The sequence below is a fragment of the Solenopsis invicta genome, chromosome 2 (assembly GCF_016802725.1).
Source record: "Solenopsis invicta isolate M01_SB chromosome 2, UNIL_Sinv_3.0, whole genome shotgun sequence".
NCBI classification, from domain to species: domain Eukaryota; kingdom Metazoa; phylum Arthropoda; class Insecta; order Hymenoptera; family Formicidae; genus Solenopsis; species Solenopsis invicta.
The window spans coordinates 3,750,611-3,777,222 of NC_052665.1; the positions used below are offsets into that span (position 1 = coordinate 3,750,611).

Below are 26,612 nucleotides of genomic sequence, written 5' to 3' on the forward strand. Positions count from 1 at the left end.
CGGCTGTAAATACATTTCTTTCGTCGAGAAACGCCATGCCTGTCCCGTGTCCCCGAGGAAATCGACTCTGAGCGCGGACAGCCAAGTTTGGAATTTTCAACTTTTGCGCGGAAGCAACGGGAAAAAGTAGGATTATGGGGTGCAAAGAGAAAGTTATATCTGTTTCGACGTTCCTTAAATCCAATGCTTTTATTATTCAACGCGCGCGTCGAGTTTTGCTCTACTATTACCAACTACTACTGTTAACTAATTAACAAAATTATAAAATTTTGATAAAAAAAAGGAGTACACTTTTTATTTTACCGTTGCTGTTCGCACGTGTAAATGTAATATACATATTTAAAATTTATAAAATTATAAAGAATTTATTTATTCAACGTTTATCATAAAATGACAGTTTCAAAATCACAAAAATTTAGTTTATATATCATAAAACGAATAAAGTAATCAGTTTCTATTTGATTTCTTCGAGCATATTTGAATTATTTGAAGAGAAATACTAAAAATCGTTGAATTTTTTATTCTGTGTTTGCACAAAGTATCGATTTTTACTTACGTACATATGTTGCTGCAATTCCAAATATAAGTAATCGATGATAACGTTACATTTGCAAGTCGATCAAGTGGAAGATAGGGAAGCGAAGCATCGGAACGTATTCGCGTTATTATGCTGAAAATTCGTTTTGGATCGTGAATATTGAGAATCTCGAATGCACATATTTGAATGGCGATAAGTGTAGACACTTTTACGTTTTCAAATCCTTCTTTATTCAATGCAATTACCTCCTTGTGCGCGGATACCCAATGTTCTACCCACTTTGTATTCAAATCCACGTATGCCATGTCGGAAGCACTCACGTGCGAACAAACCGCTTATTCCTTATTCCACGAACGAATATAAACTATTCACAAACGATACGAGCGGAATACAGAAAGTACCTATTTATTCGATCGACGGGCGTTCAGCCCTTACGCTCATCAAACTGAGAGCATTGAGCGATTCGTACTTCCTCGTTTCAAGATATTTCTGGGATAAGATATCTCTTGAGGAACTTTACCGCTTCTTTAATCACACTATTCGTTAACTCCACGCGTGTCATTTGAAAGATTTCAAGTAGGGTAAGTGTACTCTATATGGCCCAGTACCCAATATGGCCTACTTGCTGTTTCTAAGTAATTACATGGCGAATTGAACAAATAACGTTAATGTATCGTATGGACGTGACTTATTTGCAACAGTTTGCTGCTCAGTTTGTGTATTCTGTTGTTGACAGCGAGGTCAAAAGTAGAAGTTGCACTCACATAAATATTTGAAATTGTCCCATATTTTGAATCAATGTTTAGAAATGTTTCATACTTGGAATCTGGCTATCGGTTTTTAATTTTAGATTTGATAAAAACTTAGAAAAAATTTTAAAGTTTAATGAGACGGTTACCTTATATTGGGAAGATTAAAACAGCCAAAATTTATTTTCAAAAAAATATTCTTCAGATGATAAGGTTAACTCACAAAAATAACGAGATGATTTATAAAAGAGTTCAGTTTATGTTAACGACGATTTTTCACGCATTTTGTGCTATGAATGCTAGCAGCTCGAAGATCATTCTATTTCGCGTAAACGACACGTAGAAAGCTTCGTTTCCCGAGAAACTCGGCGTTGTAAATAACGAAGAAAGGATCAAGGAGATCGGGGTGTCTATCCAGTTACGACGATAAAGCGAGTACACCTGTAACCGGTAGTGCAAGCAGCACGGAGAGAAAGAAAGAGAGAAGATAAGAGAAAGCGGCCGAAAGGGTTGACAAGGTTCCTGGTAATTGTCACCGTTGCTCCGCCATTTTCATCACAGGCCAGGGGCAAAGCTCTCTGAAAGCTCTACAAATTGCGTACCCCTTGCGTTCCATTCACCGTGAAGCCTTGGATGGGGAGCCATAAATTTTCATTATTTTATAGTCAACGCCTCGCTTATATCCGCAACAAGCGAAACAAGAAAAGGCAGAAAGGAGAGACACGAGGAGGAGGAGGAGGAGGAGGAGGAGACAATGAGCGGAGAGAAGACGGGGGGTTAAAGAGGGAAGAACAGGCGAAAACTCTTGGCACGAGATACGAAGTCTTCAGGCTCCATTTTGCTTCGCTTTCGCATGCCACTAATCGCGCTCTTTCTGCTCTCGTTTATAATTTTATGTCTTTAGTTTGTTAGTAATTTTTTATTAACTTGATTATAACATGCTCTTTGTAGCTCATTTCAATTTAATATTCTCAATGCTTTAAATATGAAAGGTATACGCGTGTTATTTCTTGTATATACGATTTCTATTTAATTTTATTATGTTGACAATTTATCAGTTTCGTCATCAAAGTTGTCAAATGAATAAATCGCAGTCTTATTAATAATCATCGAGATGCTATGTAGGTCGAAAAGTCCACCCAACGTAAAAGTCATATTTTTCTCTCTCTCTCTGAACTTTCTTTTTTATTATACACTTTTCTCTATAGTCATTTTCGTGAGTACTGCGAATACGAGCGGGACGATAATCACTAATATTTTCACCGGAGCCTTTTGCTCACCTCGTATACCTCCGCGGCAGTTTCCCTGGCTTTAATTCCACGGCAGCTTCCACCTTAATAAACTTTTGCCTTCATGTCGAGGGAGAGCAAGTTCGGCCTTCGTCAAGACCCCTTTGTCGCGAACCCTGTATCGTGAAAGCGTCACGGCCTCGGCTACTATGTGGAAACAGCCGTAGAAAGAGCTCGGGTTCTCATGGTGATTTACACCCCCGCCCGCAGTGCGACTTGAAGTTTCCAAACCAACGGGACGCCACGGTAGGTGGGTAGGAGTTACGCTTATTAATTGACGATTTATAATTGCCGGGAGCTAGTCCGGTTCGCTGTATGGGGGCGAGACCGAAGTTGCGTGCACCCCCCAAGGTGCTGCTGCTAATAGGGTGGTATCCCGACGTTTAATTAGCCTACCGCGAGATCTATGGAGATCCCCTCACGCTACACTTCACTCTGCCTTTCTCCGACCACTTTCTATATTCCTTCGTCTTCCCACAAATAGAACAAGCCGAGGTATACAATCCCGGCGACGTCAAGATTCTTGTAATCGATCATGTAGAAAACACGAATACATCTGTAAGACAAAGAGGCTGGAGGCGAAGAGATAATACTACACGGAAAATTTATGTTCATCCTGTTTAACCGTTTTGGATTGTGCTAAGAATTTTTTATGTCATGTAAAAAAACTATATACCGCGAGCAATAATTATAGAATAGTACTTTCGTTGTGTAGAGTCTGGGAGATCGTAAGAAAGTCTATTAACATTTTGTTTCTGGATAAGTTAATGGATCGCGAGTGAGAGTTTGAATGCTTGACGCCGCTCCGAGCTAAATAATTTTTACTTACGGTAAAGTTGTCTTTACATCATCAACTCACCTGCGAGATTCACAATAGAGGTGCAAAGGTCGATTACATAAAACATTGTGTGGGAGAGTTGAACATTGCCTGATACCACGAGGCCACCCATGCTCTTTAATTTATTATAGTTGTTTAACACGAGAATCCTCAGGGCTGATCGAAGTTCCTCGACGAGGCACGAAGTTAGACGTTCGTTGTTTTTAACTAGTTACCTCGTAGTATATCTGGATTTTTTTTCAGCTTGCGAGTCTCCGGGCTATGAAAAGTCGGTCATAGCATTATACCGTACCAATGTACGCGCTGTTTCGATTGTTCCCTCATTAAAGCGTTTAGGCGATCGGTTTTTTTTGCGAATTTATGAACGGCGTTCACGTTTCCGAATCGTTCTTCGAAATATGATAGCAATCTCGAAGGGTGGTGCCCGAATGTGTGTGGGCGTCGTACGGATGGATAGGCGGTAAAGATGGGACAGGGAAGGGGTGTCAGCAAAGAACCGGAGAAAGATGATCGTTGGTTACAAATAACCGGCCTAAAGGCGAAATCGCTGCCCTCTACTTCGCAATGAATTATCGCCGTCGCAGGCCCTGAATTAAAGTAATCGGGCGTGTATACTCAGCGGGGTACAGTACGTAAGACGGGATAAATGGACCCTTCTGCCTTGCTTCGCTTAATATATATATTTAATCGTTTTGAGTGTATTTTCCGACGGAGTATATAGGCCGTACCAGGGAGTTTGCATTAATCTTCAGAAACGTCTTCCTTACTTAGGCACGTTATTAAACATAAACAATCTAGGAATTTTGACGGATTGCCCTCTTTAAGAGGGAAAATAACATCTCATTTTGAGATTAGTTTCTCTCTCTTTCCTTCTTAAAACAACTTTGCTTTAACAAAATCTTAATTTTAAACTTGATTAATTTAATATCCAATACTGAAAAAATTTCATTAACTTAATTAAAATATATATATAGATGATTATAATAAATGAGAATGCACAGGCGCGACGTAATATTTATCTTAGTGTTGCAGTACACGAAATTCCAGTCTTATAAAAAATCGTATTTGCATGAGAATTAATTATGAGTGAGGGATGTTTGTCGATCCTGTCTGGTTGCGGCCCTGGCTTCGCCCTAGCTGGGTGAGTCCTTTAAATTACTCTGCGCGCGGGAAACAATAAACTCGCGAAGTTTATAGCAGCGACCCGACCGAAAGAGGAAAACGATGGACTCTCGCTTTAATTTCACGAGAACCATGGAATAGGAATACGTGGGTTGTGTACGTGCTTCCGTATAGGCATAGACACGCGTGTGGCTGCAAGAAAACGGGTACGTTCGACCAAAAAGGGCAAAATAATATTCAGATAATTACGGCACGCAACTTTAGTTTCGCAAATTGATGCGAAATGATTAATCATGCAAACCCAGTAAATTGTTCAGTCTACCTTGTTATTTGTTTCATGTAAAATTTTAATGCTACCAAATAGGATATAGCCGCAAGAAAGTAACAACTACCATTAGCGGGTAGTATTATTCAAATAATTACAAATTGATTTGAATTTTATACATTAATGTGTAATAATTGTATAAATCGATCTATTTTGTTTTATTTATGAGTTTAATACCTTAATCTGGCATGAATAGATTTCGCATATCGAAAGATTTAATTTCAAATATGGACTTGGAGAAATATTTTTTATAACATTATTTAACATTATTAGTTAACATTTTTTTTTTATTAAATATGATTTATTATAAGAAACTGCGCGAGTACACTCGTGTTAAAATATCACGGTAAAGAAAATAACTGTGAATTATATCGTCATCGAGACTATTGAAGTTCATTATTTATATATTTATTGTTGTACACTTTTATCACACTCAATTTCTTATTTTAACAACGCTTTATAGACGCTGCGTGCCTCGAGGCTGTCGCAGGCAATAACGAAATTTGCCTTCCCGACTTTTACTCTTCTGCCACCGCCTTTCTCCCTCTTCCACTTCCTCTATTACCATCGCTCTTCCCTCCCCGACCGGCGTCTTGCAAATCGCATCCGCATCTTTTTTCTCCGCGCCTCCACCCCCCGCCACGTTTTCGCGCGGTATGTAAATGGAACTTTCAGCCGGCGTAATAAACGCGCTTTGCGATCGTGGCGTTTTACCTGGAACGATTTTTGTCGCGTCTCGAGGGGCATTGTAATCGGCCGCATTGATATCCTTTTCCTCCTGGAATCGACCGTTCTGAATCTCCGTTTCCCCTGCGCCCTTGCTCCCTGCTAGTTTTCCCGTCTGCTTTTTTCTTCCGCATTCGTCCTGTTCGTTTCGCGTAGCTTCTTCGACATCGGTTTTTCAGGTTCGACTAGTAACCCGACTGCATATACCGTGCACGTGCCCGGAATTTTACGGCAGAGCGATTAGATTTCGGATTTACCCCACATCGCGTCGCGCGATATCAGGTGTACTTTTCGAGTGCGCACGAGGAAGTACTTTCATTCTCGAAGTATATCCTGATTCCGGATGCCCTGAGCTTTCAAAGAGATAGCAAGAAGTCAAAGTATCTGCTCGAAAACGTGGTCGGAATTTTGTAGCCGCGACATTCGAAAAATTCTTAAACATTGTTCTCATATCTCTAGAAAGTTTCACAACACTGCGGCATTATAGAGGATTACTTTCTATTTTAAATTATTATAAATCATAGGATTAGAACTATAGTATATCTGCCTCAGACAATCTGTAACACAAAAAAATTTAGATTTCAAAATACAAATCGTCACAATTTTACTATTCGTTTTCTACTATTATATTCTAATATAAATTTTATATACGTGTATATTCTGATTTTTCCGTCGATTTTGATTACGACTCATAAAAATTGTAAACAGAATATTTTTCTGAATTTGAACGCGAATTACGAGTCGTTCGAAGTGAGCTTTAGATTCAATCATATTTATTAGAAAATAATTTACAGTGTGATTATTTGTTCAAACATTAGACAAGAGATTGCAGTTCATATATAAAGTGAGAACTCTACGCTCAAGTACAAGACGTCATCGAGTAGGATTATTTGTTCTCAGCAAGAACTAGTAAATAAATATTTGCATGGTCACCAAAGGCAAGGCGAGAGCTCGACGATAGCATTAGGTCGCCGACGACAGAGGGACATCGAACCTCCATTATTTGCTTCAGAACCGAGACACAATCAAATCGAAACTGACGCCCATGCCTCAATTCCTTTCGCTCGCGGATTCTCTGTATTTCCGTGACCCTCAAACAACGCGGAGACGAAAGAGAATGGATTGTACACACGCGCACCCGACTCCGTGCTTAAGATGCCGTAAAAAGGCGAGGCAATGGCAAGAGACGTAGGCAGGGATCGCGAGAGCGGGTAACGGAAAAAGAGTTCGGTTTCCCGAACGAATTGCGACTCCACGGACCAGAGGAATGCGTAGGTATCCTCATAAAACATCAAAGCTACGACGGGAATGATTGAAATTGTTTCCTCGACCGCACCGGAGTCGCGGAGAAAGCCATTCGTACTTCCGCCGGACCCATTTCAACTCGGATTCGTCTAGATCCTAGTCCTCGGACTCGTGCCCTCTTCCGTCTTCCACGACCGATTCCTCGATTGTTTTCCGCGGACAACAAATTACATTCCGACGCTATGTTGTCCGCCCACTGATTTTCTCGGCGCGCACTCCGTCGTTCCGTTTCTTTATAGTTCGCGTCTCTACGTTCAGTCTTTACTTATCTTCAAGTCTCTACGATATATTGTTGACGTTTATACCATAAATTTTTATTTTTACATCTCTGAGTTTGTTCGATTTCGTCTAAAAAAAATATATATATATTTATCTTTTGTAAGTACGATGATGTAAGAGATATCGTTGAAACCTCGATTTGGAAGCAACCTAGCGCAGATTAAGGCTGCCATCTTTATCATATCTTTATTTCTCTCTATTGGAAATCTCGGTCAAACGAGAAATCCTTATCAGAAAAATCGCAGAGAGAACGTGGACTCGGTTCTGGATATTACATTCGCGAAGGCAGAAAGAGACGTACTCGAAAAAAGCTTCCACCATCCGCCACCGCGGCGGCAAATTATACGAATGACGTTATCGCAGAAAAGTAATTTGGTTCAATGCTAATAGGCCCCCTTTTTTCCGCCCCCACCACCAATTTCACGTCCACTCTTTCTCTGAATAATGCATAGGTTGAACTTGGGTTTGATAACGGCACGAAGGAGCTTCTCTCGGACCATTGGAGAGGAGAGGGGAGGAACATCATTTCCCACTTAGTTCGGTATTAAAAGGGATTCGGGTCGTTCTATTCTCGGTTTAAATGTACGCTGTGTGCAACGAAGGACAAGTGCTCGTCCGACTAAAGTCCGCAGCAGTTATCAAGAACGTACCGTAGCATTGTGTAGATCTTGCTGAGCGAATCCTTTTCAATGGGAATATCGCTCACCGAGTAATATTCAAGTTAATAACGCGTCGATCGGTATAATCCGCTGCGGCCAATTATGACATTGCTCTTGTTGACGGATTACGGACAAGTGGTTATCAAAAGTACAATTTCGATACCCAAGAGAGAAAGAGAGATATATATATTGCATCGTTGCGATTATACGTGCACTTTTAATCGTAACAGAATTATATCATTTTTCTTGCTTTTTAATATTTTATGTTTCCATAAATATTCATATTGCTATTCACGGAGTATCTCTATATAGCGTTCATTGTCTGCTTCAAAATATCAACTTGTTGAAATAACGCGGCAATAATCATTTTGAAATGTAGTTAAGAATATATATAAATCTGATAACACATACATATACAGTTTTTTTATTGCCTTCTGGCAATTTATTCACTTCGGAACATATGGAAAAAGTTCGTTTTCTCCCGATAAACGAGGTCCCGAGCGAGCGAACGACGATAGAAGGATGGAAATGAGTCCGGTAATACGTAAACAAGTGAAGAAGGGACTCAAGGGTTCGAAAAGAGAAAAGAAGGAGGGCGAGCGTGTACGACGGTGCGATCGAACATCCGAAGAGGCAAACTTTCGAGAATCGGAATCAGGCGTAGGAGATCCCTTCCGCCCCCGGGTATACGACTTGGCATCGGGGGGATGTTCGCGCGTAGTTGCAAGAGAAAAGATAAGGAGACGGCGAGGGAAAGAAAAGAGGACTGAGACACGAGGGAAGCGCGGGTACTCAAGCGTGACCCTCGTGACTTGGCCGCTGTCGCCGCTGGGTATAAGGAGAAAAACAGCCGCGCGTATCCTCCGCTTTCGGTAATCAGCCGGACATACATAAACATAGACAGCCGGGAAGAAAAACGGAGAAAGGAATGGAAAATGGATGAGAAGCGTTCGCTGCAGACATAATGCTCTCGAAGGGAGCGTCCCGATCGTCTTCGTGCGCGAACTTACGTCTACGTATCAATAACATTCTAGCCTGGAAGGTGCTTCCGGTAATGGACTCACGTAAGGGTACTTTGTCACCGATGTAGAATCTCCTTGCGATCCGCTCAACATGTTAAAAGGTCTAGAAGCTTGAATGTTCGCGTGTTTAAAAACCTGACCGCCGTAAGTTTACAGACACGTTGCGTTAGTATGTACGTTAACATCTGCCTTCTTCTTTACATAAATCCTCGCTTAATTTGCAATGCGGTTCATAAATGCTCACGAGAATATTCATTGTGATGTTAAATAATAATATATATTATTGTGTTAAATGGTAATCATGCAAATCTGCTTTGAATTCTCCGCAAGGAAACATGAGTTGCTTGTCTGTGATATTACTATACTAATGATATAGTGGGTTGCATATGAATATCACGTATTTCCTTTGTAAAACGCAAATCAGAACGACGAGCAAAATGATTCTGGGTAGAAAAAAGAAATGTAGAAGCAAATCGACGACTTCTATCTTGAAGTTATTTTCGTAACTCGATGGGAACTCCTATATAAAATCTCCTCCCACAAGAAATATAATCGATAAAACAAAAGACTCTATTCTCGACTTTACGCCCTACGTGCCGTATTGAACTTGATAAGTTAGGATCGTGTTTATTCTACCTTATCGGTAACCCAGATCTACGACAATCTGCAGACTCAGCGCAACTTCTCGGCGTACTCGGGGAAGCCGGGGCCTTTCTAACCGACTTCGGCTCGATCTCGGTTGAAATCGTATTCGTACGATTGCTGTTTGCCGACCGCAAAGTTTGACGTGTCGCGATCTAAGGAGCAAAGGGATGAAGGGACTGAGGAGGAGAAGCGGGACGCGAATAACGACGACGATCGGATTTGCGAGTCCGTCGAACGCTCACGTTTGTTGAATCCAGCTGGAGCCCTTGAGACGACGCGGCCGAGATTAGTCTTCGGGTAAGCGTGCGCGCGCAGAGTCGGTGAAGGGTTACCCGTATTTAATTAAACTGTTACTTCGCATTGATTGCCAAACTTGGGCCCTGGGCCGCTCGCTGCAGAGAAGATTATCGAAGTTCGCCGCGCTTCTACTCAGGCCATATCGAGAGGCTGCCAGGCAATCTCGCGAACTTTCAGCCACGCGATAGCGCCAACCTTCTTTGTCAGTCTCGCTTTATTACTACCTTCCGAGCGAGAGCCGATGCAGTTATCAGCATCCGCATCGGCGAAAAAGTTAAAAAAAAAATTCCGAAGTTGAAAGAGTGCAAGCACGGAACAAGCGCGGTTACCACTTTCAACAGGTAAACTCTAGACTGTTCCATAAATCTGTCAGTCAAGATAACACTTGGAGCAATTCGAAAATCAAGAAAACGTTTAAAAGATTATTATATGCTAATTATTGCTCTCATCGCGCGGAGCAAAAGAAAAAAACAAGTACGAGTAGAAACTAATCACTAATTTGCACTGCGAACTTTACAAGCGCGAACGAGTCATTTCGAATAGCGTAAAACAAGTTCCGCGGTCGATTCGAATTGCTTATGGCGATGTATGTAATAGATACGTTGAATGGACGACAAACGATAATCGCGATAGCGGCACCGCAAGAAGCTAGTTAGTAGGAGTTCCGGTTTTGCATCGTGATAGTGACAGGGATGTAACAAACTGTTAACTAGCTCCTTCTGGTAAGTATCTATGACCGGGAAAAGAAAAATTCGGAATGCGGCGCTCGTCCCGCGCGATCACCCGCTGCAATGATTTGACGCGAGGTGAAGTAGTTGCAGCTGCAGTTTCCCGCAAGTTTGCGCGATGATCTTGGCAGGGATGTAATATCTAACCGGTAAGCGGTTTAGTGATACTTCGGGACAATGTACTTCACTGAACGCTGGATAATCCACCGTGCATAACGCATTAATACCATCAACTATGTATGTGTTCCTCTATTAGAAATAGCACACAAACATTGCGAGACCATGAAAATAAATGATTAGATATTTAAAAGAGGACTGTTTGAAGAAAAATTTGTAATGTCAACTTGACGATGAATCCATCGAGATTCTTTAAGATTCTTTTATTGCATTATTGATAATTAAATTTAAATTTTATAATCTCGAAGTACTTTCGCCGTATTATACTGTTGTGTTAATTTTACCCAGTATGACAAGTTTACAAGAGATGGTATTTGTAACGTTCGATCAACGTGGATATTTTCGATGTAAAGTAGCAAATTGCATGTAGTTACACATGTATAACCCGCGTAATCTTGTCAGAAGCATTTAGAGTTGCGTGCATACGGTCTCAGAGTGGTCTCTTGATAGTTAAGGGGGTAGTCGTTACACGTTTGTTGCGATAGAGAAGCGCCTTCCAATGCATCCTTCTCCCGCGTTCTGTTCGCGCGTTACCTTACTTGCTGAAACGCAAGACCGGCGTCTCCTGTCGATCGAGGGGTAGGCGAGCGCGAGCAAGAGGGAGTTTCATTTAAGTTAGAAATTGCTTCTTCCGTAGCGATGATGGGCCGCAAATTGGGCGCGAAACAGAACGCGAAGGAGCGGAGTCTCGAACGCGGACGAGATGACGAGAGACGAGAGACGGAGCGAGATGAGAGGGCTCGACGGAACAAGGAGGAACGGCGAGGTGCGTGAACGGACGTATCGATTTTTTATTTATGCGCCTGTCTAGCGAAAATGCAGTCAGTGCGAGCGGCGGGCCCAGCACTGGCTGTAATTCGGAAAACAGCGTTGCGATATCGCTGCGACACGGTATCGTTGCTCGGAGTGAGTCGCGCGAGTTTATCACGCGAAACAACGATGAGACGTCGTCAGTTGTAGGATCAAACGAAGTGTTAACGAGCGTCTAACCCGTTGGAGCAGAACCGATCGTTACGGAGATATTCGCGATGATAGACGCTCGTTAATGCGAAGCGACGCAGATGAAATTCGATATTCTATATGAGCAACAGAGGACATTTTTTTTATGTTTCAAAGTGCCCAGTCATCGCGTTCTTCAATATAACGAGCTGTGATTATCCGTTCGGCGACAAAAGCCCACGTTACTAAAGGGTATTTGATAAATCGTCGCGATGCTATCGACAATGTGTAAATATGTTCATAAAATATGTTGACACGAAGAGTAGTAACACCCAAAAAATGCCAATAAAAAGATAAAATACGATTTAAAAATTATTCATTTATATTTTTTATATTGTTTTACTTGTTTATATTTATACTTAGTACTGTCATTATTTAAGTGTATCTTGTTTCCTAAAAAGTCGTATAGTCAAGAGAGCATTTATTGATGTTCTAAGCTTTTTAAGAACGAATAAATTGAGTGGTTATACAAAGAGTAGTAAAAGAAAAGATAACATGAGAGTTATCTCTAAGAAATGTATAATACGTAAAGGATTTCCGTTCGACCGGGAATTCCTACTTCGTGTGAATATCGAAAATCGGAGGAGACGACGACGACGACGACGACGACGACGACGACGACGTGAATTAAAGTGCACGACTGGAATTTTGTGGCGAAATCCATTTCTGTACCGGAACTATGACCGACCCAGGAGGGCTTTCAACCAGGACGAATGAATACCCCGAAGGGGGGATTACTTCCGTCTCATTAACGTGGCTCGCGATTCCGCGCGCGACAGAATTGAGAAATTCGTCACGCCCGCCGCTCGTACACTGGCGAAAATCCTAATTCATTCGGCACTCAACGATGAAAACGGCGATTGTGCTGATTGTTAATCGTGTGAAATTGAGAATCGTGTAACATGGTGCGCTCCGCTTTTTGCAGTAAATAATAATTTGTGTTTATTATTTCTCATCTGTTTGAACTGAGAATTTTAGAAAAATTGAAGCTATTAACATAATCAAAGACCACTAGTTGGTTTATTTATTATATACGAAGCAACGTAATACGATTGATCAAGGTATCAATACGTGCTTTCACACACAGAAATAACGCGTATTACATTCATGATACACAAAAGAATTGTAATTAATCCTATAATTAACGAAATAATTTAATCAATTAACGAAAAAAAATATTAGCGATATCTATGTGAAAATCTCATGGACAATGTTAAAATTATTTTATTTTTGTCAAACCATTAAGCATAATGTAACTTCGGCTTGTAATGAATTCGTACTCTAGATCTCCACGAAGATCTCCCCCATAAGGGTTTTCTCATCATTCGAAGGCAAATGTCATCTCGGTATGATCGAAGGCATTGCTATTAATCCGGGACGCTTCGTGGCGTACTGTGCAACGATAATGTAATCGTCTAATACGCTCCCCCGGATGACGCGATGATTTCCACTGTCATGCTAATCCGCGTAGCCCGTAATTGCGCGTTTATGCGCGCTCGAGAACCGGATTGACCTCGAGCATTATGCGTCCAGGATGTGTTCCGGGTCTGTCACCGGGGAGGGGGAGGGGGATGGCAGGAATTATTTGCTCGTGGAAGAATAGAAGCGTACGTATGATGGATGGCGCCAGCGTGTTGTCACGTTGAGGGAATAGGTAGAGGCCGTCTCTCATGCTGGAGATTGAAATCCGCAAGTTTCTCCCGCTTTCCTTTTCATCTCGCCGAGGCGCGGAGTCGTCGCAGTCATTATGATTCAGCTGAAATCTTAATGGAGTATCGAGAATTGCGGTAGGATGTATATTACGAGTCTCGCATTACGCTCAATAAAAGGGGAGACTCCTCCAATCGTATCATTTTTTTCCGGAAACGACAGCCGCACCGGAGATTCGATGCTACGTCACGCGTGCTCACTTTACTGCCACGATACTGAATACGTCTCCATTATAACGCTTCTATCCACTCGCGGAAGCTTTTCCTACGGCTTATATGGCGTATACGTTTAAGCATCATCGAGAAATCGTCTTTATTATTTTGCCATCTGCGGATGTGAATCTCCCATTATGCGTGGTATGCATCGTGTTGAGCACATTTTCCCTTTTTTTTTCTTCATTTTTTCGATCGGCTGATACAGTCGGTAGCGGCTGCGCGATGAATTGATTTACTCGTCTTGCGCCGCGATTGCAGTGATAAATACCTATCACGCGCAAGTGTCCGCTACGTTGAGTACGGAGTTAGCCGTAGCTAGCTGGTTTCCAGGTGGTACGCGTTGGATGAAGGTGGTGCAGGATGGGCTAGACGGGCTCCGAGATATGGTGTATACCTTCGGAGCGATACGTCATCCCTGACAAGCCGGCGTGCCGATAACCCCCCGTCTACGACAAACCCCGTGTGTGGCCTCACACCTCATCGCCGCAAGGGCCATCCATCATGTTTGAGTAATGTAGGGGAACGATTTCGCGTTATTGCGAATGACCGACTCTGTCGCACGTGTCCTTTTATCCCGTTTCTGTCTCTTCCCGTGGATTATCTTCAAAAGATTTGTTCCGTTAACGCGATCAACTGATATCGTCGCGCTTTCACGATGATATCACTGCCTCTCGCGATCGAACGTTATAGTTGAACAAACGGAAAGCGGAAGACGCATGATATTCACTCGATGAAATAAATCGCGACATGTAATATTATGACCGTTTGGACAATTTTTTTTTATTTCTGATTAGCGGGACAACGCGGATTAGATTTTTATCGGATTAAAACAATATTTATTGTTGCCAATGTATTTGTTGCAATATGAAATATCACGAGTAGTTGTGTACATAAATAAATAGAATGACTCACCGTTATGGACGAGCAGCGCGGAATCACGAGCAACAGTGATAAGATCACTATCAGTGAGAGTTTCGTCAGATGCGTTACCGGAAGTTGGTGTATCGCTGAGGCCGGCACCACTGCCGGGCATATGATACAGGGGATGTTGTTGTTGCTGTTGATAGGCACGCTGCTTGTGTTGACTTGTATTGTAATGATTATGGTGAGACTGGTTGGCTTGATGATTATTTTGCGGATAGGCGCGACTACGCAAACTGGAGGTATTATCCTCACCCTCGCTGCCACTTAGACTGTAGGCCGGATAAAGCCGTCCCTTCCCTGAAACAAGGAACGAAGCACCTCTTTTTAATGATCAAATAGTTTAACAACTTTATCATGACAATGATAATAAATTACGCTAATTTCTAGAAAGCTACTTTAAAACGTTAATAAGAAATAGTGTTGACAGTAGGCGTAGATATTTATATCCATTTATCGTTCTTATTTTAAATAACATTTTCGTATGACGCATAAAATAGAATAGTCATAAAACATATCGTTGTTTAATTTCGGAGTTTGCTTTATCGTGGTACGAGATCTGACAGAGGTTTGCGTTTGTCACAAAGAGAACAAAATACCGCTGGTATCTCGGTGCAAGCTGTCGCAACATCGGAAAGAGATCGGCGCGACGGCCGTGGACGCAAGAACGTGCAACGCATTAGGAGACTCCGAGAATCTCACGAGGAGGAGCTGAGAAAACAATCCTAGCGTCACGCACACTTGCACAAATAGTGAAGAAACGCGAGACTTCCGCATCCTTCGGCACTGCGCGGAGATCGTTCGAGGGGAAATATCCGGTGCGGAAGTCTTTCTCTTGGATTCCTCGCGATCGGGGGCCTCTATGATTTCATCGCTCTCACCTTACTCGAATCGGTCTCTCGAGACCGACGCGCGGCGTGTTTGCGTGACACCTTAATGTTTTTTTTTTCCCCGGGACAATAATAATGCGTAAACGCGGGATTCCGACTATAAACGGAGGCGGCTAATCGGTCCCAAGAGCGTGCTCCTAGCTGTCATCGTTTCGGAGATGTCTCAGGAATGTGAATCCCCCGTAATGCCAGATACCGAATGCGTGACGACGAATGATAAAGAGAAAACCGGTTTTCGGCGACGAGACGGAAAAGAGAGGGATGTCGTCTCGCGCGGACTGGTACGTTATGGAAAAAGCTGATGGCGCGACGACCCGCCTCGTTATGGCGATGCCTTCGGGATAAATCGCGCGAAAACTTTGATCGATGCCTCCCGCCTTTGACCTCTGACTCCTCGCGCGCGGCTTGTGCGGGGTCTTGCATCAGCGAGCCGTGCTATCGGGACATCGATATCGCCAAGTCGGTTTTCTTCCCTGAATCGGCGTCTTTGACACGCCGCTGGCCGATCGATCGACCTGTCGCCAAGAGTTACGTCGCGCCGGGGAAAAAAGAGGCAAAGGTTCGTTAGCATCTCGTTGAGAAGCGAGGGATGAGAAATCGTGTTTCTCGATAACCTTGCGCTTCCTCCGCGCCGAGACAAAATGGTTTATGGGTGGACGTGTATCAGTGTCCCGACGACGGAATCGATTATCGACAAGTCCGTGGACGTCGGAGAGAGAGAGAGAGAGAGAGAGAGAGAGAGAGAGATCGGATGGAAATTGCAATTCGATTAACCCTTGATTTGATTGCGTGTCCGATATGAAGCGCACAGAGTTGTATCTTTTTAATTATTTTAAATTAAGCAGCACAGTTACACAGTCTCCTTTTCGTTGAAGCATTCCAACGGATTGATAAATATCGTTTCTGTTTATCTTCGACGTTGCAATCATCGGCTCCTTTTCGCTGAGCTTCGGATTTGAATACAATATGGCTTTGCCTGTGGGAGCTAGGCTCTTCTCTCCGCGTGATGGATGAAGTTACAGCGAAATGCAAATGTTATTAGTGGTATCTATCGGTAGCGCGTAATTCGACATTCAATTATGGTTTGCGCCGTATCGGACATAATGCATCGCGCGCTCATCACGATCTATATATATATATATATATGCCACCCTCGTGTGTACAAATAATCTTCTGACGCGGGATGGACGCGCATAAAGGAGATTCTATTCGGCAGCGTTGTTAAAAGCAAAAAAGGTACCGTTACCAATCACAACGCGGCGGTTAGAGGGGTCCATTATAATTAGGTTTGACCGTGCATACCGTTAATGGACACAATATATACGGAGCTGCGTAACAACGCGACTCATCGCTAACCGAATTATTCTCTCGCTCCCTCTGTCTATCTTGCATTCCCTCCTTCCGCCCCCCTCTATTTCCGCCGTCTACTTCCTCCTTTTCCCGTCCTCTCCTGTCCCATTGTTTACTTTTGTCCGTCCATCCTCCAAACGGCCCCAGGCTAAACAAACTTACGGGGGTTTTAACGCTTAACAAGCTTAGTGATTTTGTAATTGGGTTACTGCAGTCTGCCGCGGATGGAAATCGTAAAAATCGTTCTTATCCCTACGTGACAAGTTTCGCAACGCTGCTGCTGCAACGATGGACTCCTTCGCCGCTCGCGATTATGAGGTCTCCGATACGTTTTACTGCATATCGAATAAACCATACGTAAACACGTGCTTTCACCGGCAAACGACGTCCGCATATTACGCGCAACATTAAACCGCGCATCCGAGAGAATAACCCTGATATAAACCTTACACGCGCGTTCGCATCCCATACGTTGCGAGTACGAAAGAATATACCTTTCGGTGCTTTGAATTTTACAGCGCACCAAACATGTCGCAAATAAATTTCTGATGTTATATTATAGCACGTTATAATACGCGAGAGACTGATCGTCACACATCACGCGGATACATTGAGAAAGCACTCATCGATATTGAAAAATAATACCTTGAAGTTTTATTGCAAATTAAAACAAAGAATAATCGTTTTCAATATAAACACGCGAAAAAAGATAAAAAATACATATATAAATTACATCTTTGTTACGCAGAATATTGTCGCGTAATTTTGTTTTTCAGAATATACGTGCGATTTCAAAGTTCCTTTATTGGAGAGGAACGGATTGAGATTGAGTCTGTATCGTGACAAAATAAATGTGAGAAGGAAAACCTAGACGCGGCGTGAAACGATCTCGTATACGCGGATACTCGCTTAAACATTTTCTATTTTCCTGCGGTAAGTGAGATTCTCTTCGAATTTCACGTATCCATAATACATTATCGGGTTACCATGAGGGAGCATTGTGGCCACTATAGAGACTCCGTTCGTATATCGAGTACTCGTATGCGCGCGTGTATATGAAAGCTTGTAAATTTCTTCGTAACCTTCAACGCGGATTAGGTTAACCCCTATAATATCACCATAATTCCCATGTTACCGCAACTAGACGCGCGTGTGTACTATACGTACACGTGATAATCTATACCTCCGGAAATACAATGCGTACTTACGATGCGCGGAATTTATTACGTGTGACAAAGAAACGTAAATGTTTAGTTAAGGATGCACGATTCTGCAATCCTCGTTAATTTACGAATAATGAATTAATTGTAAATGTCACATTTCTCGCTTTTTTTCTGCACATATATCACGAAATTTTGATATGACACATGATGAAATTGACGCGCCTCCGCGATATCTGACTTTGCGGCAGGTTCAATTTCGTGCACAGTGTGTCGCTTGTTTTATATATTCGAGCATGCAGGTGGATAATATTCCGCAACGAAATATCGTGACATAACGTTACGGCGCTCCGACACGCACAGATAATGGACTTATAAAATATCTTCCGGAAACGAGAACAGTGAACTTTTCATTGTCGTGCTAGTTATGAGGTACCTTTCCTATCGCTTACATTGGCTTACAGTACATTAATATTTGTATGGTATGATCATAACTATTTATACCGAAAGTATAAATAGACGAGCAGATAGCATACTTGCAAAACTGGAACAGTAAATATATGTTATGTATATGACCTGTTAGATTATTCACATGCAATTTAACGTAATGATTTAATTATTTCGTTAATTAGTTAGTAGTCATTAATTCGATGTAACAGACAGCAACGTGAATTTATTACTCAATATACCGTTTCTATGTCGATGAATCCAGAACCTGTGCAATCTGCGTTATATCAGTTCATTTGTTACATCTATTACACCATGAATATTTTTTGCTGCGCACGTCTGTTATCTTATTCTTGACCAATTAATAATTTTCATCTCTCAGATAATTTTGGTTTTTACCGCTAATTTTATCTTGCAAAATCATACGTATTATATTTATTATAATAATCAATAATTGCAATAATAATTTTTATCAATAATAAATTTCAATTTTATCCACAAATTGTATAAACATTTTTAAATATAAATGGTTAATTCTTCGAGAGACGTAAAATACTATGTAATTTTAATAAAGCAAGAAGAATGAATTACCACACATTTCGCGAATTCAATACCTCGTTTCACTAAAACCACAAGAAAAATCCTTGATTTATTAAAACCACGATTTCATTTCATTTGAAACCAAAAATCCAACGAAAAGTAATAGCAATAAATTTACTTATATTTATAAATATAAATTTTGAAATGAAAAATAGGATAGAGCTCATTTATTGAATAAACATTCGATTTGAGGCGCAATGGTATTCATCGAATTTACAATAATTTAATGTGCGAGGAATAGAATATTCAGCTTCTGTACTTTACACAGTACATTAAACATTTTGTAAATAACGCTGACATGCGGTCTTGATGCTTGTTTTTGTTTCGTACGTCGCGTTTTTGTATGCGCAAGATGCCGTCCTATGATTCGCGTACACTTAGACAAATGAGACACGTTGCGGGCAGTTTCGTCGCATTACTCCTCGAGATGCGATATCGCGACAAGTACCAAGAGAAAACGCTATCACTTCCTACGAACAATTAGTGATCATACCGCGCATGATTAATTAATTTGCATGATTAACGATCTGTATAACGGCTATTTATCGAAGCAGATATCTCGCGCGGTTTGATTTATTTGAGAAATCAAAACGGTAGAAATTAGAAGATTATAAATTACCATTTCACAATGTTGACGAGTAAATAATTATTTATTTAGCTTGGATATATATATATCTTATATCTTATGTTTCATTTAAAACTTTTCATCGATATAAATGTACTTTATAGACTGTTTTCGAGTCGAGCAATTAAAGCAGTGGAAAACCATATAATTCGGACAATATAATTTTAAACGATTCATTGCTTCGTTAATTTGACTTTATTAATTATATAACATTGTATGATAAACTCGAAAAAATCATCGATACTATTGCCAAATTTTTTGATATTAACGAAATATTACGGGTGCAAAACGGGTTCACTCCGAGTCTCGAGCAGCGTTGCAGTGCGTTTAATTAAAACAAGTATCATCGCAATTAATCCTGTATTTTAATATTTTGTTATCGCATAACATAAATACGATGTTTATCGATGTGAGTTATTTAAATCCTTCGCTGTTCGCGGTTTGTCCATTAAGCTCATTCGCGAGACGTTGCGTGCGTCAAGCGGACTTAGCGATTGGTGCGCTCGTATTTTCTGTACGCGAGTACAACATATAATAGTATGTAATCGCGTGCGATTAATATCGAGAGTGCCGTGTAAAATGACGCGCGATTATCGTATTCCAACGTATTGGTGCAAGTGCGGCTGTAATTAACCGCATTTAAGCGAGTGTTAAAAGAGCTGTAAAGGGGAACGAGAGAGGAAAAGGAGGAGGAAAGGCATCGAGCGACGGCGGAGCAACAATGTTATTCATTATTTATTATTTCATTTATTATTTATAAAATTAATCGCTTTTAATTATATGACGCAAACAGTTATGACGCAATTATTTTTTGACATATCAATTACTTTGAATATTGCGTTATAAACTTAAATATATTTGTTTTTACAATACGCAGTATATTTTGCTGCTGTGCATCGTGCCAATAAACGATATTATATCTTACTTTTATTAACTTAATCTTTAAGAACAGTATTAATAGGAAATTGGAAGTCGGTGCTGTAATTCGTGCGAAAAAAGATTTTTTTCTTTATAAAAAATTAAATTTTCCTTTGTTCCGCACAAATTACAGTGCCGATTGCCATTAATACTGTTCTTAAAGTTTGAATTTTTAAAAGTTTTTGTATTCTAAATTTATGAATTTCATTTTAGCTTAATATGGTAATGGATCTATGGAAATTCTATCAATATATATAAGACATATTTTTACAAAGATAAAAAGTAAGAATAGATAAAATATCTTATAAATTCATTGCTTTGAAATGGATGAACTAAAACAGATTCTGGAACATACACGTTTATTGAATTATCGTGTATAAAATAAGAAGATATTTTACATTAAGTAGAGTAAGTTCAATAAAGAGCAATGATTGAATAATGAACGATTTTCATTTAAAAGAAATTGTTTTTAAATCTAATAAAAATACTATCAGTCCGTATATTTCTTTCCAAACACTTTACATATAAATAAAATTTTCAAGAAACTCAGTATAAATAACTAAATATATTGTTATGAAAGTATGAGTAGAACATTATAAAAATATATTAATTAATAATTGTGGATCAGTTTTTTTCAGTATTAAATATTACATGCAATACCATTGTTTCAAATATTAGGTATACAAGTATAATACTAAAATTATAATACAATTAATTAAACTCTCAAGTTTTTATTTATATAACTGTGATTAATTTATTTAGTGAAAAATACACGCTAACAATATTTCTGCTTATAATGCATCAATTTTATGCTAATCTGTTACAGTTTATCTTCATTCATGCTAATGGTATTTTACTTATAATCACTTTATGTAACATGAGTCGAAATAAAATGCTGCGGGAGAGATAAAACTTGATTTATCATTAATGTGTCAATCGGATAACCATGGGATTACCATGTATGATACTTTCATGTAAAAAATTAGTGAACACAGTCAATTGAGATATAAAGATCAATATTGCCTGGATTATAAAAATCGGTAATAAAATAATAAAATAGATTGATAAACATAGTATAAATACACGCAAGCGCGACGATTGTAGAGCCATTTTGGTCTACATAATAGGTGAAAAATCATTTTACTTTATCATTCCTATATTCGCGCGGGAAAATTTATATTTGCAAGTACCTTTTAGAATATTACAGTGTTTAATTAACACTTTCTATATTAACTTGATTATTGAATGTCATATTTTGCGCGAAGAAGTCGACAATTTTATTCGCGTAAGAGTAGTTGCAGCTCACCAGGTCACTAAATAAAAAGAACTCTACTTTGCCGTTTGTCTCTCTTTCCAGCAAACCCGTTTTTTTATCTTGGATTACATCGCAGATGAAAAGATTGCATCGCGGATAGGACAGTAGTGTCCATTGCGAGATTGGATCGGATGTTTCACGATCTTTCTGGTAATGGCGACCGAGCACACTGTCCGGGACGCCAGAATCGTCTTTGGATTAATCGATTTGCGCCAGTGATAGCATTCCCGAGACGAGACGGAGAGTACGCGTTTCACTTCCTCGATTTCTATTCGCTCGCTAAATGGAAAGAGCTTACGTCGATATCGCTTGAATCGAGGCTTACGGTTTTCTTTCTTCGTGGATCGCGAACGTTCAATAAAAACTAGCACCCACTATTTCGGTGCAGGCTATTTCGTGAAATATAGTACTCTTGATAATACGATTCCGTCATAAAATAATATAGTTTGTAAAATAAAAAAATAGATGTATTATTTCATAGTATTATAAAATATTAATTTGTGTACAATCGAAAACAATTCTATTCAATAATATTATTCATTTCAGTTTTCTTTTAACAGTGACATTATTAATATCAGCTTTTTTTTTAATAATAATGTTATTTAAATGTGACTCTTAAAAAGATATTATCGTAATATTTTTTTTTTAATATTTAACACAAAGCTTCATCAAAAGCAGACTGCAAATTTTACTGCGCAAAATTTTATTCGCTTAACTCGTTTGCAGAAAATGTGCATACCGTAATCTCTCGTCACACGTGCCTCACGTGTGAATGAATTTCGAGGACGAGATGCGAGGCGAAAGAAATAAAACAACGAAATAAAAACCTCGTCGCGCAAGTTGGTATCGCGTCCGTGGATGCCGCTGTACCGTGTGTGTGTGTGTGTGTGTGTGTGTGTGTGTACGGTGATGCACACACAGGGTGCGAACCTCGCGTGCTCGCGCGAAACCTTTCCTCGCTGCATCGCCTACTGATATAGCGACGTAGAGAGTATCGGCCAATCATTTACGCTTAATGTCGTATTTGCACGGAGCTGAGCGGAGAACAAAAGACAACGAAGACGTAACGCGGACGGGTGTGCGAAACAGTTTTCGCGGTAACAGTTCCTAATGAAAAGTGAATGGCTGCCGATAAAAGTCGAGAAATACTACCATTTGCGGTCGCAACGACTATCCGGTTTTTGCGAGCTTTTTTATTAATCCAGCAGAACTGGTACGGATTCCAGCACGATCGCTTGCATTTTGCCTTCGTTCTTTGCGTTTCACTTCGGTCTCAATTACTGATGTATAATTATAATATCTGACGTGACGGTTTGAAAAAAAATTACGACGCGAAGTGAATTCGTGATATATGTTATTTGCGAATTTTATTTAAAAAAAAAGGTATTTTACAAAAAGTTAATTTACCAAGTTATTTTTACATTTGAAATAATTTTTACTGAAGCTGATGAGTGGAAGCGTTGTGATATTATGAAAATCTCGAATTTTAAATTAAGTTTCAATTAAAAATTTGTATTTTAAACAGGGACATGTTTCCCCTTGTTTCTTTTATGATCGCATATTACAGAGCTTTTGCATTTTTTTTTTTATAAAAGCGGTTTCAGATTTTTTATGAAGATTTGGTAACCAATTATTTCTGATAACCCATGTTTCTTCTGAAGGGCAATACATACACGCGCGTGCAAGCACCTATAGGAATATAGTCCCCGATTATAGGAAACTGTTGATTACTTAGTCACGGTATTAATACAACATCGCCAATATTGGCAGATTATCGGTATCAGATGCTCGTATTATTGCAGCGGCTGATTATTCCGATGTCAACAGCTTCAATATGCGTGTTACCCCCCCGGAACTGGTTTTCACTCGGAGGCAGGAAGGAACGAAAAGCGAATAAATACGAGAGGGAGACCCCCCTTCGCGCCCGTGCCCGCTAGAAGACGTAAAACTCGGGATTACGCTACGCGGCTCGTTTCGAGATGTTTGCGCGAAAAAAAGAGGGTGAAGTTGGTGGATCGTAAAGTTCGAGATTACGCCGTTCGGGTTTAACGGGGCAGAGCTCAAGCTCCCCCTCTCCTACGCGCGAAATTTGCATGAAACTGTTGTAAGAGATCTCGCAAGAAAGTGGCAATGAAGGCGCGAGATATATAGGCATCGTTACTGGACTGACTCAGAGAAGAGAGGCGCGCGTGCAAAATAGGAGCCGCGTTCTCGAAGAAGACGATGGCTAGGCGCATACCGTAAAAATGGGTCGTAAAAAGATGTCAAATGTCAAAGACACGGGGGCATTAAGACGTTTCGCGTCGCGCGCGCCATTTCATCGTATCGTACAGGAATCAGCGCGGTCCGATCAACGCCGCGCGAGCGTAACTTTATGTAACCCTAATGAAGAAATAAGAGTTGAATTCATTCCGTCGGCACTTTTCATTTAAATTCGGAATTATTCTCGTGAAGCATCGTTGCCCGTGTGTACTCGTTCGCGTATTAGTTTATGCAAAGCAGGATCGTTGCGAGACCCTTTTTCGGAGCACCATTAGGCGAAAATGCAAATGAGAAACTCGCATCGGTTACCTTTCACCATCGACCGGCACAGGGAAATGCAATTTCGTCGAAGATTTGATCGATTACCGAAGCGAAAAGTGGCAGTCGGATGCGCCGAATGCGCTCGCACTACTAACTAACTTGAAACTGGTTCTCAAGCAGAACCGCATGAACGTAATAACGTTAAAGAGCCGGCTGTTATAAAGTAGCTACCGGCTCGGAACGTTCAACGTGCAAAAAAAAACGCGGGTCATGCTTGCACATCGAGGATTGGCCAAATACGGCGTGACCGTTTGATGTCCGGCCGCCGTTGGGCGTTTAGAGAAAATTATCGAGTTCTTGCGCATCGATCGCTCGCTATTTGCCCGTTCGTGTCTCGTCTGCACAAGGCGTGCTTCGAATATCGATCTAAAGTCAACGGTCCGAGATGTACGTACGTACTTGCGAGCGCCCGACGACAGCAAGACAAGTTAAATTTCACGTCCTCGCTAAGAGTTTTCATCGTTTTCATGAATAATAAATTGAACGAGCAGAGTTAAGAAGAAATAAAGAGAGGAGGAGGAGAAAGACAGAGGGAACTGTGTGTAAAAATTTGGAGTACTCAAAGTCATTATTGTAATATCTGCCGTTGCATTTGCGAACGTGAAAATAGTTGATTATTAAACAAATGTATTATCAAGCGATAAAAGTATATTCAATCTGATATAATCTGAAATGAATAAAATTTCGAGTTTATAGAAGTTGCCGTATATAAGAGAATTACAGAATTTGTATCTTTTAAAATATTATTGACTAAAATGCTTCTCTCATTTTATTTTATCTCTGTGCATATATATATATATATATATAATATCAAAAAATCTGTTTTCAAATAAGCGAAATTCTGTGTTTGTTCCTTATTCGAACACAAATTTTCTAAAGTAAGCATATTTATATTAATAATTGATATTTTTCACTTGAGAATTTTTCACGTTTATAAAAAAATAATTGTACAATTTTCTTTAATGCTTGTTATTAATACAAGAAAGTGAAATACAGTGATTCACTTTTATGAACTTAATTATCCATTTAGTATTTTTATTACGATTATTTATAACAAGATAATGTTGTACAAGCATATCCTTATAGAATATAAAGTGAAAATCTATCGATTATTTCCATTTTTATACATATTTATGCACAACATTTATTTACGAAGAAAAATTTTCATAAAACTGTCTTGGCAACAATATCCACATAAAGATCTGATAATCTGATTAAGTAATAAAATATATATTAAAACGTTATTTTATATTTGATATATTAAATTTATTAATATTTATACACTTTATATATTTATGTATGTATGCATGTATGCATATGCACACATTATTGATTACTTATTGTAATTTTCATTTTTATAAATTTAGGGACCTAGAATTATATATTTGCAATTAATTAACACGCTTTCATAATAATATAATATTTAAAACTGTCTTCAAAATTTAATTAAATTAACAGTCCTAATTTTACTTATTATTGTTGATAAATTAATTAAATTTTAAATATTTAGTTAAAATTGAGATATATCTGAAATATTTAGAATATTTAAAATATAGAGAGCAGAAGATACATAAGATAATATATAATTTTAGCATTTTCGATATTTCCGTAAAATGATATCTTTTGGAGATATTATAAGATACATGTGTGTGTAAAAACGATTCTAATTAACTGAACTTGCTTAATCTATTTTATAATTAATACAGATTAATTATAAAAATTAAAATATTAGTGAGTCTTATATATATCGTTAAGGTCAGTTTTATGATTTCTATACTTCTCTCTGATTGCAATTGTGGTGCTTTTCTGTCATCCCTAGTTAACATTTCTCATATTGATATTAGGTTTCAACGCGTGCTTCGAGCGTAAGGGTTGTCTTGCCGAATATTACTGTGATTATTATCGTTGTATATTATATCACATAATACATATTAATTACGGATAGTAGCAGTAGATTTGTTATCGTAACTTATTATATCGTGATTTTAAAATGACAAGTACAAACATATTTATCGTAAAATTATAAGAGACGTATATATAAAAATTCTACATAATAAAATATCATTAATATAAAAAATATATATTATTTTCTTTCATATTGGAAGGGGTTATATACAAAATAAAAACGCGTTAATGTTTAATTTATAGAAAAGTTAGTTGATTTACATCTTATTATATTG

General features: G+C 39.5%; 2 protein-coding genes across 10 annotated transcripts in view; one reads left to right on the forward strand and one right to left on the reverse strand.

Annotated features, from left to right (window-relative positions):
* LOC105198996 (teneurin-m) overlaps positions 1–26,612 on the reverse strand; it is a 535,513-nt gene that overhangs the window by 267,981 nt on the left and 240,920 nt on the right. For all 9 annotated transcript variants that reach the window (XM_039445977.1, XM_039445978.1, XM_039445980.1 and 6 more), the window contains one exon: positions 14,536–14,844. In XM_039445977.1, the coding sequence (XP_039301911.1) occupies positions 14,536–14,844 (309 nt within the window). The remainder of the gene's footprint in view (positions 1–14,535; positions 14,845–26,612) is intronic.
* The window catches only part of LOC105198997 (sialin), a 197,903-nt gene that overhangs the window by 40,448 nt on the left and 130,843 nt on the right, over positions 1–26,612 (forward strand). The window lies entirely within an intron of this gene.